Below are 12990 nucleotides of genomic sequence, written 5' to 3' on the forward strand. Positions count from 1 at the left end.
TGTCAGTCCAACCCTCCTTTTGGTTTTTACTACCTCACAGTGTGATATAAAACTGCCTGCAAGGGACTCAAATCTGTCATCAAGGATCAGGGTCGGAAAAATGGATCACTCGCCATCAAATTGAAAGTCTGACTCATCCATCCATCAAAGAGCTGCTGTACTTTTTCTACTAAGAATTTAGATGAGTTAAGGGATACAAATAATAGGATAGAAACGTTGAGAAACTTAAGGCCTTTCCTTAACCTGACAGAAACCTGGAACAATGCCAAGCATGCAATATATAATAAAATACAAACATGAGGCTAATTTTATTTGTTAACATGATATGAACTAGATGAACTTCAAGATTTATACTAAACTATAAAAGAAAAAATATATAATCAAATGGGGAATGCAAAATAGTGTAAAGTATCGAAACTCCTTAATCATTACATGAGTGCGTTTATTTCACAGCATACGGCTGTGCACTGCTTTCATTTATAACATGATGCATTTAAACAGCAAACGTTTTTCAATATTTCAAGGAACCAAGCCTCTCTCAGAGGGAACACGTGTGAGAGCCCAGAGTCACGCTTGCACTTGCCTTCCAGTGTCAACAGTGACAACATCGCGATGGCTTCAGAACCGACCTGAGGACAGTGTACCAGTATGAGTATGAGCACGCATCTGTGTTTGCCAGGAAATGTATGTGAGTTGGTGCGCTCAAGCCTATAATAACAAGTCAGGACACCCACTGTATCGCAAAGCTCTTCCAAATCCTTTCTTGGCTCAACATGTTTGAACTCGAGGGGCTTTTCTTTCCTTCTTTTTGCTGCTAAGCTCTTTCGCCCTGTTCTTTTATCTTTGTTTACTTATCATAAGGTACACTATGGAGTCACATTTTAGTTCAGTCAGGCTAAACGCAAGACTCACAATAGAAAATGACAAAAATAAATGGAAAGACCTGTGCTTCCAGAGACAGATACGAACAATTTGATTCAATTTCATCTCGTCAAAAGTGACACCCACTAGATCCTCGAGTATAAAAATATCACTCCTCGCAGAGACAGACAGGAAGAAACCTGAGGAAGATGGAGCTTCATGGTGACACACACAACCCCCAATTCGACTGACATCAACCTCAGGTAAATGGCAGATCATATGTCGAATTGCAAAAATCTCACCTGCAGTTTGCTTTGGGAACAGGGAAAACACAAGAAAAAAAAACATTTCTTCTATTCTTCTTCTTTCTGTATTCATTATTTGCCTCTGCAAAATAGTTTCCTGTCAGACAGCTTTAATAGTGATAAAAGTTGATAAAAGCTAAATGAAAGAGCTGCAAACTGTAACACAATAGCAATAAAGATAATACATAGCAAACAGCAAAAGCCTGAGCAGTCTGAATCTGTACAACTGCCGCTGTAACTGCCATTGCCAACTGTATTCAGATGATCTAATTGACAATTAGAACAAGAGTAGTTCTCGGAAACCACCTTGGCCTACTTGTGTGGTCACAGTTCCTCTGTTGCAATAGGTACCATTAGTTGATGCTCATGCCAAATCTGAAAAATTGAACAATGCTTCAAGGAAGTGCTTTTTCATAGCTGGATGTGATCTTGCATACTGCAGTAGAGGCCAGGGACGAGGCAGGGGAAGAGCTTGCAAAACATAGCCCCAAGACAGGATAGATGTGACAACGCCTGACATGTGAACACTACCAGCAGAGCAGAGGAAGGGAGCTAGAGTCAGAAACTTTGCAAAAAATCATGGAAGACTCCTGCTTTGATTTCTGCTAATGTCACTTCATTTGTAGATTCCACCACCAACAGAAAAAGCAAAAAAGAAAACACTTTCAGCAGCTTGTAGAAGAAGTAGAACATGTCAACAAACACAAGAACAGCCAAAAAGTACATCTCAAATTGAATCAGTGAGAAAATGGAACCGCAAAGACAAACAACTCAGACGAGATTTACAGTCACAGAGCGCCAGAACAGCCGTGAAACTACTAGTAATACACTGAGCTATACAGTCAGTAGACATCTTAAATTCATTTACAGCTTACGCACTCTTATTTCAGCCTTCGGTCTCTGAACTTTCCCCAAAAGCAGCAGCCAATAACACAAAGTAGATAAGGCAGATGAATAAAAGATTATTGTGGCTTTCAGAAAAACGGGCTAACAGACGTAAGATAACTCTACCGCTAACACCGTTGCTACGTGACACACGTCGGCCGAGAGCAAAAAAAAAAACTATTTATGTCGACACTCATACGTCGTGTTTAAATTCGAACAGCGGGTATATACATAAGAAAAGGCAACTTTATGTGACTGTGCTTGTGAAAAGTAAAAGCCATTTAGCGAAAGAATGTTAACTTGAGCGAAAACTTCGACCAACTCCGTCGTCAACGGAATTAGCGGCGTAACTCTGGAAGTTTCAAAAACAACCGTAATAACGCCCACAAACAGCCAGCGTCGTTTACCTTCGTAGCAGAGAATGCCGATGTTGTTGTTCATTTTGTCCAGGTACTGGTAGTTCAACAGGTCCATCTTCGTAAGTAGCATTTATCGAGCTTTCATTTAAAAAACAAAAAGACCAGCTTTTTTTTTCTCCTCTCAAGCGACGGTCAAAAAGCCAAAGGCCCAGCCTCCAACTTTGGTTTTCTAGAAACCCCGTAAAAAGAGTAACCACCGCGGAAAAGTGGTCTCGCAGTTGTTTGAAGAGTTCGCGACACTTTTTTCAAATATGAGTAAATGCAGAGAGGAGATAAGAGAGCAACAACAAAAAAGAAAAAACAAAAGAGTAGCAACAGTTCTCCTCACAGCCAGCTGTAAGTCGACTGCACTGACACGCAGGCTATGCTTGGTATGACTCCAACAATGCTGCACCAGTGGTTTCCACTGTTTCTGAGAGGAGCGCACTGGGCATGCTCGCTAAATCCCTGGAGCGCCTCAAATAACAAGGATGTTTAACGCACAAGATCAGCCTCTACAAAACGCTTTCAGAGAGCAGGGGAAGAGGACAGGCCCCTAAAAGTTGTAGCACCACAATATTAATTCTTTAGAGGTGATACAATGCGGTCACGACGCTTCTCGCATCCTCGTACTGCAGTGTTTTGCCAGAGGATGTGAAACATGCCAAATATTGTAGAGGTACAACCGACACGCACAAATGCCCCCCCCCCAGCAATGGTAAAGTGATAACAGAGGAAACGAATACAATTTGAGATCGCTGTAACTTTAGCACAGTTTGTCTGAGTGCCTAAAGGTTTATCGTGACAACATTAAAGAGAAAACATAAAAGCTATAAAGGGAGAATGGGAAGTCATTATAAACTTATCTGTGGGGGAATAATGCGGTAACATCAGATAGACATGACAGAAGGGGATATAAACTGTAGATAGAGGGGGGGGGGTGCTTTAATTTGATATAATTATATAATTTGAGCGACTTAAATTGTACTCTTTTGCCTCCCTTAAAGGTACACAAAAATGGCGAAGCAATGGGAAAATTTAAATAGAATATATTCAGTTGGTTATATGTTGTGAGCACTGCGTGAAATGCTTGGAAATTGGCAGCGACTGTTGCGTAAATGGAGGGAAGAAAACTTCACTGTGTTGGTTTTAAAATGAGCCATCGGTGACCGAGTGGCTTCCCATTACTTTCAGATTGGCGCTCTCCTGCCTCCTGGCGCCTAAAATGGGATTTACCGGTGTTTCTGTCGTTAAGAAAGGGGGCAAATATAAATAAAAACCTGTTCATGAATTATTGAAATAATGTGACAATGAGTGTCAAAACATATACATAGTGTGGAAGAGTGGAGAGCAACCTCATTTTGGGTAATTGGACTGAGTGTGGAGCTGGTTTATATGTTTTACACACAGATGTGCATTTTTGACAGATACACACAAATATGGGAAATAAGAGCCCAAGCAAAACCACACTTGTTGCATGTGAGACGTCACTGCTAATTTACAAGATGTTGTCACAATGTGAAAAGAAAATGTACAGAATTTTCTGATTATAATGAAATATGAAGATCTCGCCTACCTAGTGTTTTGCCTTTGCTGTGATTTCCTGCCATGTTAAGACGGCTATAAGAAAAAATAAATGAATAAATGAAAGCAACACGTTGGGTGAAAACAAAGAGAGAATACAGTGAACAGAAACAGAGGAGTCACTGAAACAGAATAAATTGACCTCAGTCTCAATCTCACTTAAAAATGGGTCTCCCAAACTCTTCAAACACCGGTGAAATCTGGGTTAAATAAGCTAATTGTGAAAAAGAAGACCAAAACACTTCACTTCGTGTCTCACAACACTCTCTCTTACATCCATATCAACATAATCATGCACAAATTCCACCCTGTTTCACAAACACTCCTTTCACACACAGACACACACACACCTCCCATTGCACATGCACACAAAGGCCTCTTCCCTCCTCCCTATTGGGCTCCCCCTCCAATGCAGGCAAGTTCAGGTCGTTGTTTAACTGGATGACCGTTGCTTCTATTTTCACACACAAAAAGAACAGAGTTCAGTCAGAGTCCATTCACTTTGACTGCTACTACGACAGCTGGTGCTGCAGGTTAGCAGGGCACCTGAAAAAAAGTGTGGGGCCTGGAGCTGAACTTTTGTTGTCTGCCACCCAGATTGTACTCTATTGTGCACTCACGTGTGACTACAAACTGGAAGTTAGAGATTGTTCAGTGTCACAACTTTCCAGTAAATACTGCGCTACTCTAAATCAAGGGGAGAGATAGGCAGCACGGACTCGCTGCATCTCTGCAAACTGACTCTCAGACAGTCATAGATAAGTGCCTCCTTGTGTCCCACAAAGGCCACAGTTGGTGCATTTTGGTGCACACCAGCTGACCAGAGATCTCAGATCATTCTTGCTGTCTTGGTGCTTCTGATCGACCGTGCCGTCCTCAGTTTTGAAAATGAATCTAATACATGCAATTAAATTGTTCTTTAGAGATTGGAAACTTAAATTTGTTACAACTGAAAATGAAGATCAACCGATTCTCTCAACATGAACTATGTCAATAATCGAAAACGGTAAAACTGTGTCCATGACGACGTGCTACTGAGGAAGCTGAATGAAGCTTCGACTCACAGTGAAAAACCTCATCACAAAAACATAACATTGAGTGTTTTGTCTGCCCATTTGCACAAACTGAGCCTTGAATTTATGTCCCACACTCTGTCTTACCATTGTAAAGTCTTTCAAGTTTCAAATCTAATGAATCAGACGAGACAGAAAGGATGACTACAGCTTTCTGCTCGGTTAAACATGCCGTATCATACCCTATGCCATTTTAACATCGATCCTCAATTTAAATGACACTTCTACAATACATTTGTGACAATAGAAGCAATCGGGGAATGTGATCATTACATGAAATGCTGCCACCGCAGGGTTCATTTTCCTGCCACTGCTGGATTCACTTTAACATGCACATCTGTCCTGCAGTTATTTCAAAAGCATGACAGAGAATTTGCTTCGAAAGCAAACAAACTCTGTAACACAGCGTCTTTGTTCTTGGCCTGCCATGTTGTAAGATGAATAAGTGTACCGAGGAGATTAATAGTTACACAAGCAGCTGGTAAAATTCCGCCTCTTTCTTCACAAGAATGAGGTGTTACACACAGCTTGACCTACTGTGGAAACAAGCATTTCTCCTCCCTGTTTCCACAGGTTGCTGTCCTGAGTCTGAGTCAGAGGCGTTCAGAGCTCACTGTGATTTTAAAGGCTTGTAAGCCGAATCAGGCCTCTTCTAAATGATTTGCCACAGGCAAAGATGATCATCCCTGCGCTCACCGGTAAACCAATTTTTTAAAATTTAGTTTTGTGTGTACACAACCATTCCTTCTGGCTTCTATGTCTTATACTTCCTGCCTGCCAATTTATTTACATAATCTATCAGGATGCGGTGCTGCCTCATCATCCAGTGCCTCTGAACAGGTCTGGGCCTCTCAAGGGAATGGGTGTGTCTGGATCACAACACTGCAAAGGCCAGGTGGTGATTCATCCCAATGCTTTACTAATATGCTCCAGTGCTGTGACACAAGCAAATGGACAGAAAGAGAACAGGATGCCGAGCAAAGGAAAAGATTTTCCACCTAAAAACCAGGTAAAATATGGCCCAGATGGCCGATGGAGGAACAAGTCTCCCGCTGGCAGAGATCAAAGGTCATGTCCTTAATTGCTTTACAACACCTCTGTTGAAATACCACCACGCCAGCTTTTGTTTACATGGTGACATAATGGATCGAAGATGTTTATCCTCTCTGAAATTTGTTGCCTCAGCTTTTGGCATCAGGCTGGCTACTTAACTCCATCGTCTCCGTAAACCCTGAAGCTGTAAACGCTCTGATCACTTTGTACTATCTACAAACACCTGACAAACCTGTATGTCAGCCTGCAGTGGTGTACAATACGCTGGCGAACCACAGATTAAGCACCTATAATATCATTGCTTGTTAGAAGACAGCAGGAAACAAACACCAGCGCAGTTTTCTGCTAGAGTTTGAACAAACAGATCCTTGACACACACTCAAAGATGAGGAAGTGTCGCGTTGCTACACCGAAACAATGACAACAGGTGACTGTGTGGAAGCAAAGCGATTCTGCCACTTCCCACCTTTGTGTTCTCCATGTGTGTTTGTCATTTACAAATAAGGCTGTTTATTACCAAACTGGCTTGTGAAGGGAGTGTTTAACTTCAACCATGATGTCACTGGACTTTTAGAAAACAAGGCGCAGATTGTTTTCCTGTTGAGACACAAGAGCGATAAATTCAGTTTGAAACTCTCACTACTGAATATGACACATTCAGGGCCTGATGGCAGACAAAAGAAGCAGGCTCAATACAACCTAAAGAACTCTGATTGTTCCTCTGCAGCTCTCTCTTTTCTGTGCTTTGCTCCATCACCAAACATTAGAAATACTGCTGCTTCTTAACCTGTAAAAACACCCCCTGTTCAGCAGGAGATGATCAGGATATAATCGCATACATGGTTACGAAGACTTTTTATTTTTTTTTAAATGTAGTCATTTTGCATCCTTTAGTGTAAATAAAATAAATATTTGGAGAGTACAGCTAAATGTCATTATGCTGATCCTTCACAAAACAGACAAATCTACGTCTCAGGCTACATTAATATAGAAAAAAAAAAGCTGGTTTTAAATTAACCTGGAATCGTGGTTAATTTAGCTCATATTAATGAGCTGATTTTAACACTGGTCTGAACCATAAATAGAGTCAAATTGCAAGACATTTCCCTTCAGTTCTTAGTGTTCTTCCAGTCCATTTATTTATCTTTGTTGTTCCTGTCTGTACTTGCCTTTTACATCATCAGTTATTGACTAAAACAACAAGGCACTGTATGGCTGAAAGACCATTGTACAAGGTGAGGAAAATTACTTTATTATTCCATATTTTTCTCTTTTGACTATATTTTACTTTATTTAATTTAAATAATAATAATCTAATTAACTTTGCTTGTTTTGTTGTTGTCTTTTGTTGTGAGTTTGGTCCACATTTATAAGCCGCTTTTTAACTATTACTGATTAACTCAATGCTGGATGTTGCTGACTCAAGCAGAGTCAGTTGCAACTGCCAGGAGCTGCTCTTCCGCCACAATGAGTGTTAGGCCACGTAAGACATGGAGATTCCGTATAGGTCGGAAAACGGTACTTGTCTGACTGCATTGTGCCAAGTGTAAAGTTTGGTGGAGGGGGGATTATGGTGTGGGTTGTTGTTTTCCAGGAGTTTGGCTTGGCCCCTTAGTTCCAGTGAAAGGAACTCTGAATGCTTCAGCATACCAAGAGATTTTGGACAATTGCATGCTCCCAACTTTGTGGAAACAGTTTGGGGATGGCCCCTTCCTGTTCCAACATGATTGCGCACCAGTGCACAAAGTAAAGACATGGATGAGCGAGTTTGGTGTGGAAGAACTTGACTGGCCTGCACAGAGTCCTAACCTCAACCCGATAGAAAACCTTTGGGATGAATTAGAGTGGAAACTCCGAGCCAGGCCTTCTCGTCCAACATCAGTATCTGAACTCACAAATGCGCTTCGGGAAGAATGGTAAAAAATTCCCATAAACACACTCCTAAACCTTGTGTAAAGCTTGCCCAGAGGAGCTGAAGCCGTCAACAACTGTCAACAACCATGGTGCTATCTCAGTTGTGACACACGATCTGTACACAATCAGGATAAGCCTGCTACGTCCAGTGCAAAGTGTTCTCTCACACCTGAGACATCCAAGTCATCCGTGACCTATTCCTGCTTAACAGCCATCTGCCCTGCTTTACTTTTACCATCTGAACAAACTATCTCACATCTTGTATGCAGATCTTTCTCAACACACTAAGTGGATGGCAATTCAACATGTTGAGATTATTCTGATTTTTTTCAGATTCAACATGTTGAATTTCAACATGTTGAATCTGAAAAAAATCAGAATAATAATTCCTGAAGAGAGAAAAATACAGGAGACCCAGATGTTGCACAATGTTCCACATGTTCCCAAGGACCAATTGTCGGCTCGGTGTATAAGGGCTTGAACACAAGTCATATATAATCTACAAATCTTCCTTAAACAGCAGGTTGACACTCATATAGAAAAAGAGAAAATCCTAAAAAACATGTCCAACTTTGTTATAAAGATGTTATGGTTGGTCGGTTTTGTTTCTAATTAAAGAATGATCCGGCATTTCAAATGCATCAGGCCAAACAGATCCTATTTCTGGTAATGGAAAATTATCCCTCCTCCCATCAGACAGGCAGACCTATGATGGCATTCTTGCCATGCTAACAATTAGCTTGTAGCAAACTGACCCCAGCCGGCTTATCATTTATTGAAGAAGTCAGTTCTTACAAGAGACAGGAAGCTCTGTGGCATGGATATTGCATAAATATGGATGCAAAACTATTTAGATCATCATAAATGTTTATTTCAATGTGTCCAGTTGAGCCCAAAAGATATATGCATGCAATAAAAGTCCAAAGCTGCTGCTTGCAAACTGTCATTTTTTGAAAACTTGCAGGTGTCAAATCAGCCGACTTCATTAAAAAAGAAAAATCTCCATGTCTCATCTTAATTTGTTTCCTGCTCTATAAAGGTTAACTTTTTCCTCGTGAGAAGCATTGTAATCCCACTTCATTTCATTCTTGGTAACTCTGGTGAGTGCTATCAAAAGGAGAGGAATGTAAAGCATGTGTGGTCGGCACAGCTCTGAGAAAAGGTTACCTCGCTAAGACAGCAGAACTGCTACAGGAGCAGCAAGTGTGACATTTAAAGAAAGCCAAGGTAGGACATTGATTCTTGGAAAAAAAAGTGCACATTGCTGTTGACTCTATCTTTTTTTTTTTCCTTTCTTTTTTTGTTTGTTTCTTGGCCCAGCTCACATTTGTTTGTCACGTGGAAATTGGGAGTGCTGGGTAGAAAGGAATGACATGTAATCAGGATTAACTAATCAGATTATAAACGCTTACAAATAAGGGGGAAAAAAACATCTTATGTATGTAAATCACTAAGATTGCATCTTGACTGAGTTACCTTACACAACTATTTTAGAAATAGGACTGTTGGAACTCCATATATGTGTAACCTATCGTAGTTAACAATTCACAGTGATCAACAATGTGTTTAGAAGTTTAAATGTGAGATGAAAAATGAATACAAAGTAGAATTCCTCTCAAGGGACAGTTATATTTAACCTTTTAACTGCCATGATATGACACTTGACCTTTGACCTTTTGACCAGGGTGGCCTCATGCCCCTCACGTTTTATAGCCGTCTGCCGAACCGTGACTCTCAACAAAGCACTGACAATGACATAATGCTTGTGTGCCGGCGTGTGTGTGCAACGGTCAACAGATAAGTAAGTAAAACTACGGAATGAAGTGTTTGTAGGGGCACGGAGAGATGAATGCAGGTCAAACGAATGACAACAAACAGATAGACTGATGGTAGGGGTCTGATCACTGGAGAAGGACACAAAAGCGAAAGCTACAAGTTCAGTTAAGGATGGTAAAATGTCGTGAAAAGGTCTCCCTGGCAGAGCTGTTGGAAAAGAATTAGACGGGAATACCCCCAAAATAAAGGTAACCTGCCTGAGGATAGTTTTTTTTTTTTATAATTTACTTACTTGTTTCTGTTGAATTATTTAGATTTTGTTACAGTTTAGAAAACCTTCCAAATTTCTGCACAGACTTTGTAATTCTAATCAGGTGGTAAAAGTTACAGCTTTTTTTAATGCTTTAATTCTTAAGGGGCAAATAAGAAGGATTTGCAGTTTTATAGGGGTTATGTGACCCTCTCATGGCTGGAGATGTGACTTCCTAGGATCCTTTAGTCATTGTGAGTTTGCAATCCAATCAGAAACTCCATTAAACATTAGACTAGTCTGATCAGATGGATTTCAAATACTGGAAAAAGCCTGCTAGCTGATCCCTAACTTTCAGTGGCTTTCTCTTACAAAGCCGCAAACAAACCGTGTAGGAAAGATGAGTTACACAGGAGAAGAAATGCTGCTCATCACCTGTATGACTGTATGTACATGACTCAGCTGTTAGACACTTGTTTCATGTGACACCGGCTGCATTGAATCTGGATCGGCTGGAGGGCACACCTTGCTGAGGAAGCTAATGCACCCCACCCAAAACCCCCACTCATCCCATCCAAAGCCTCACAGTCAAATTACCTCCCACCTCGTATATTCTTAACCTCTGGATAAGCTTAGACAAAGCGCAGCGATGCGAAGTCTCCGATTCCACTTTCAACGTTGATGTGTACACAGATGAGCGTCTACAAGCTCGAGCTCGTCTTTGCAGCTAGCTTACGCTCTAAGAGTTCAGAAATGAGTCAAGTTTCATTAACTAAATGTTGGTGTGGACTCACAACACAAGGACTAGAGTTTTCATAGTGTTTATTGTCAAAGCCACACAATCGCCATATGGAGAATAAATCACACAATCCAGTACAGAGTTATATGAGGATGTTACACTGGGAGACGTTTCCATTATTTTGTCTACCCATCTGTTACTATGTCACATAGTGAAAGAAATGCACTGAACAGTATGTGGGTCTGTTTTAATGGACTACTTCCCTTGGACCAAACCCTCATAAAGACTTAGGAAAAGACTGTCAGTGTTTGAACAAACCATGGAAACTACAACAATGAAAAGGGGATTCTGTAAGTCTCTGTCTGAGTGTGTGCGGGCATATTCTATAAACAAAAAAGCAGGATTTCAGAACAGCAAACTAGAACACAGGGCATCGCACAGATCTCAGCCAACCACCTTATCTTGGCACCAATTCTTCTTTTGTTGTGGTTCCTGTCAAAAACAAAAGGTCCATATTCCATCTCCTCCACAGGGCCCTAAAACTACCGACTCTCTGTGGAACAAATGGTCTGTAACTGTAACAACTAGGACTCAAAATAATGAGTTTGCTAATAGACATTGTCAGTAAGTTCACAATAAAGCTGATTAAATTCAAAGGAAAAATGTGGAGAGTACATGATGGAAGGCACAACGCAACAAACAATGTGTTGATCTGTCCTTGGAGCCGGAACCCAACCCAGTTTGATTTCAAACACAGGTTTGTTTCCAGGAAGGGTGGAGCATGCTGCAAGATCTTCCAAGTAGCCACCAAAATTGCTATGGACGAGTCGCAACAAGTATTAAGCATTTCCCCACATTCACCATTAAATATAAGGCAAAGTTTACTTCACTCTTTTTTTAGTAAGTGTGCAATTACCGTATATCCATGGTCAGGAGTTAAGACCTGTGATTAGTGCTGCATCCAGACAGCTTGTCCTCGAACGGGAAGGTGGCTCACTGACAAAGAGGGAGTGCTCCTACAAAGCTTTTTAGCGTCTCATATTAACAGCTGTTGCTTATATGGGCAATTTGTCACTGATGTATGTTTAACTCTTTGCTGACTGTTGTGTGTGTCCTGTGTCAGATAAAATAGCTCAAGTTGTCAACCCTAAACCCGGTGAAACAGACGGATTTTTGTTTTTCTCATTTGTTTTTGCTTTTTTCAGTTTGTTTGGTCGAAACAATATGTAAGAAAGAAAGAAAGAAAGAAAGAAAGTGCAGGAAAGTTTGGACGTCGCTATTTATTATGTTTGTAATGGCTGAATTTGTCAGACTCCTATGGAAAGCATATCAAATCCCAAAGTAATTCTATGCTGTGCCTATCCATTAATGGTATATATATGAGTATATGAATAAAGTTTGACCCCCAAAACAGGATCTCCATGATCTGGCAGTTTGAGGGTCATTCAATGCTTTGTTGTTTAACCAGCCAGTGGAAAAGTAAACCTTGTCAAAATTACAATAGATTACCTTTAGCAGATATTCTTTCCAAAGTAAGTTACAACTGAGGAACAATCTGGGGGGCAATATTGGGGTCAGTATCTTTCCCAAGCAGACTTTAACATAGGCTGGGGATCAAACTAGGGATCTTCTGACAAAATGACGACCACTCCTTCTCCTTAGCTAGAGGGGATCACAAGACAAGAGAACTACTATAAATATATGGTGACACTAAGCAGAACAGCTTGGGCCTTGGGAGATGAGGAAACCTCCAAAAATACAATGACCAGAAACAAGCAGCCAAAGCAGTCAAAAATGGTGAGGAGTTTTTTTAAAGCTACGAGGAGCATGTATTGAATATGTTAATATTTAAATAACTTGTCAACTTGTGTAGTGAATTGCAAATTAGATAAACAAATATTTACTTCACAATGGAACATTCCCAAGTGCCAGATGTCATGCAAAGAAAGCTGCATGTGAACGCCAGCATCTTCTCAGGGCCAAAGCTCATATAAAATGGACTGAGACAAAGTGGAAAACGTTTCCGTACTCAAACAAATTAGAATTTGAAAATGTTCTCCAGACTAAAGAGGAGAGGGAACGTCCAAATTGCTATCGAGGCTCATTTCAAAAGCCTGCATCTCCGATGGTATGGAGGTGCATTAGTGCCTAT

At 40.7% G+C, this 12990-nt stretch overlaps 1 protein-coding gene across 2 annotated transcripts in view; it reads right to left on the minus strand.

Moving 5' to 3' along the window:
• Positions 1 to 12990, minus strand: part of vgll4b (vestigial-like family member 4b) — a 34941-nt gene that overhangs the window by 16650 nt on the left and 5301 nt on the right. Inside the window, exon 1 of one of the 2 annotated variants that reach the window (XM_072381898.1) lies at positions 2459 to 2866. The exons of the other annotated variant lie outside the window; for it this stretch is intronic. Within the exon in view, the coding sequence (XP_072237999.1) occupies positions 2459 to 2540 (82 nt within the window). The 5' untranslated portion in view covers positions 2541 to 2866. Of the gene's footprint in view, positions 1 to 2458; positions 2867 to 12990 lie in introns of those variants that run through there. 2 annotated transcript variants of the gene reach the window in all.

This window comes from Leuresthes tenuis, unplaced genomic scaffold (assembly GCF_036924035.1).
Source record: "Leuresthes tenuis unplaced genomic scaffold, fLeuTen1.0.hap1 SCAF_3, whole genome shotgun sequence".
Classification (NCBI taxonomy): Eukaryota; Metazoa; Chordata; class Actinopteri; order Atheriniformes; family Atherinopsidae; genus Leuresthes; species Leuresthes tenuis.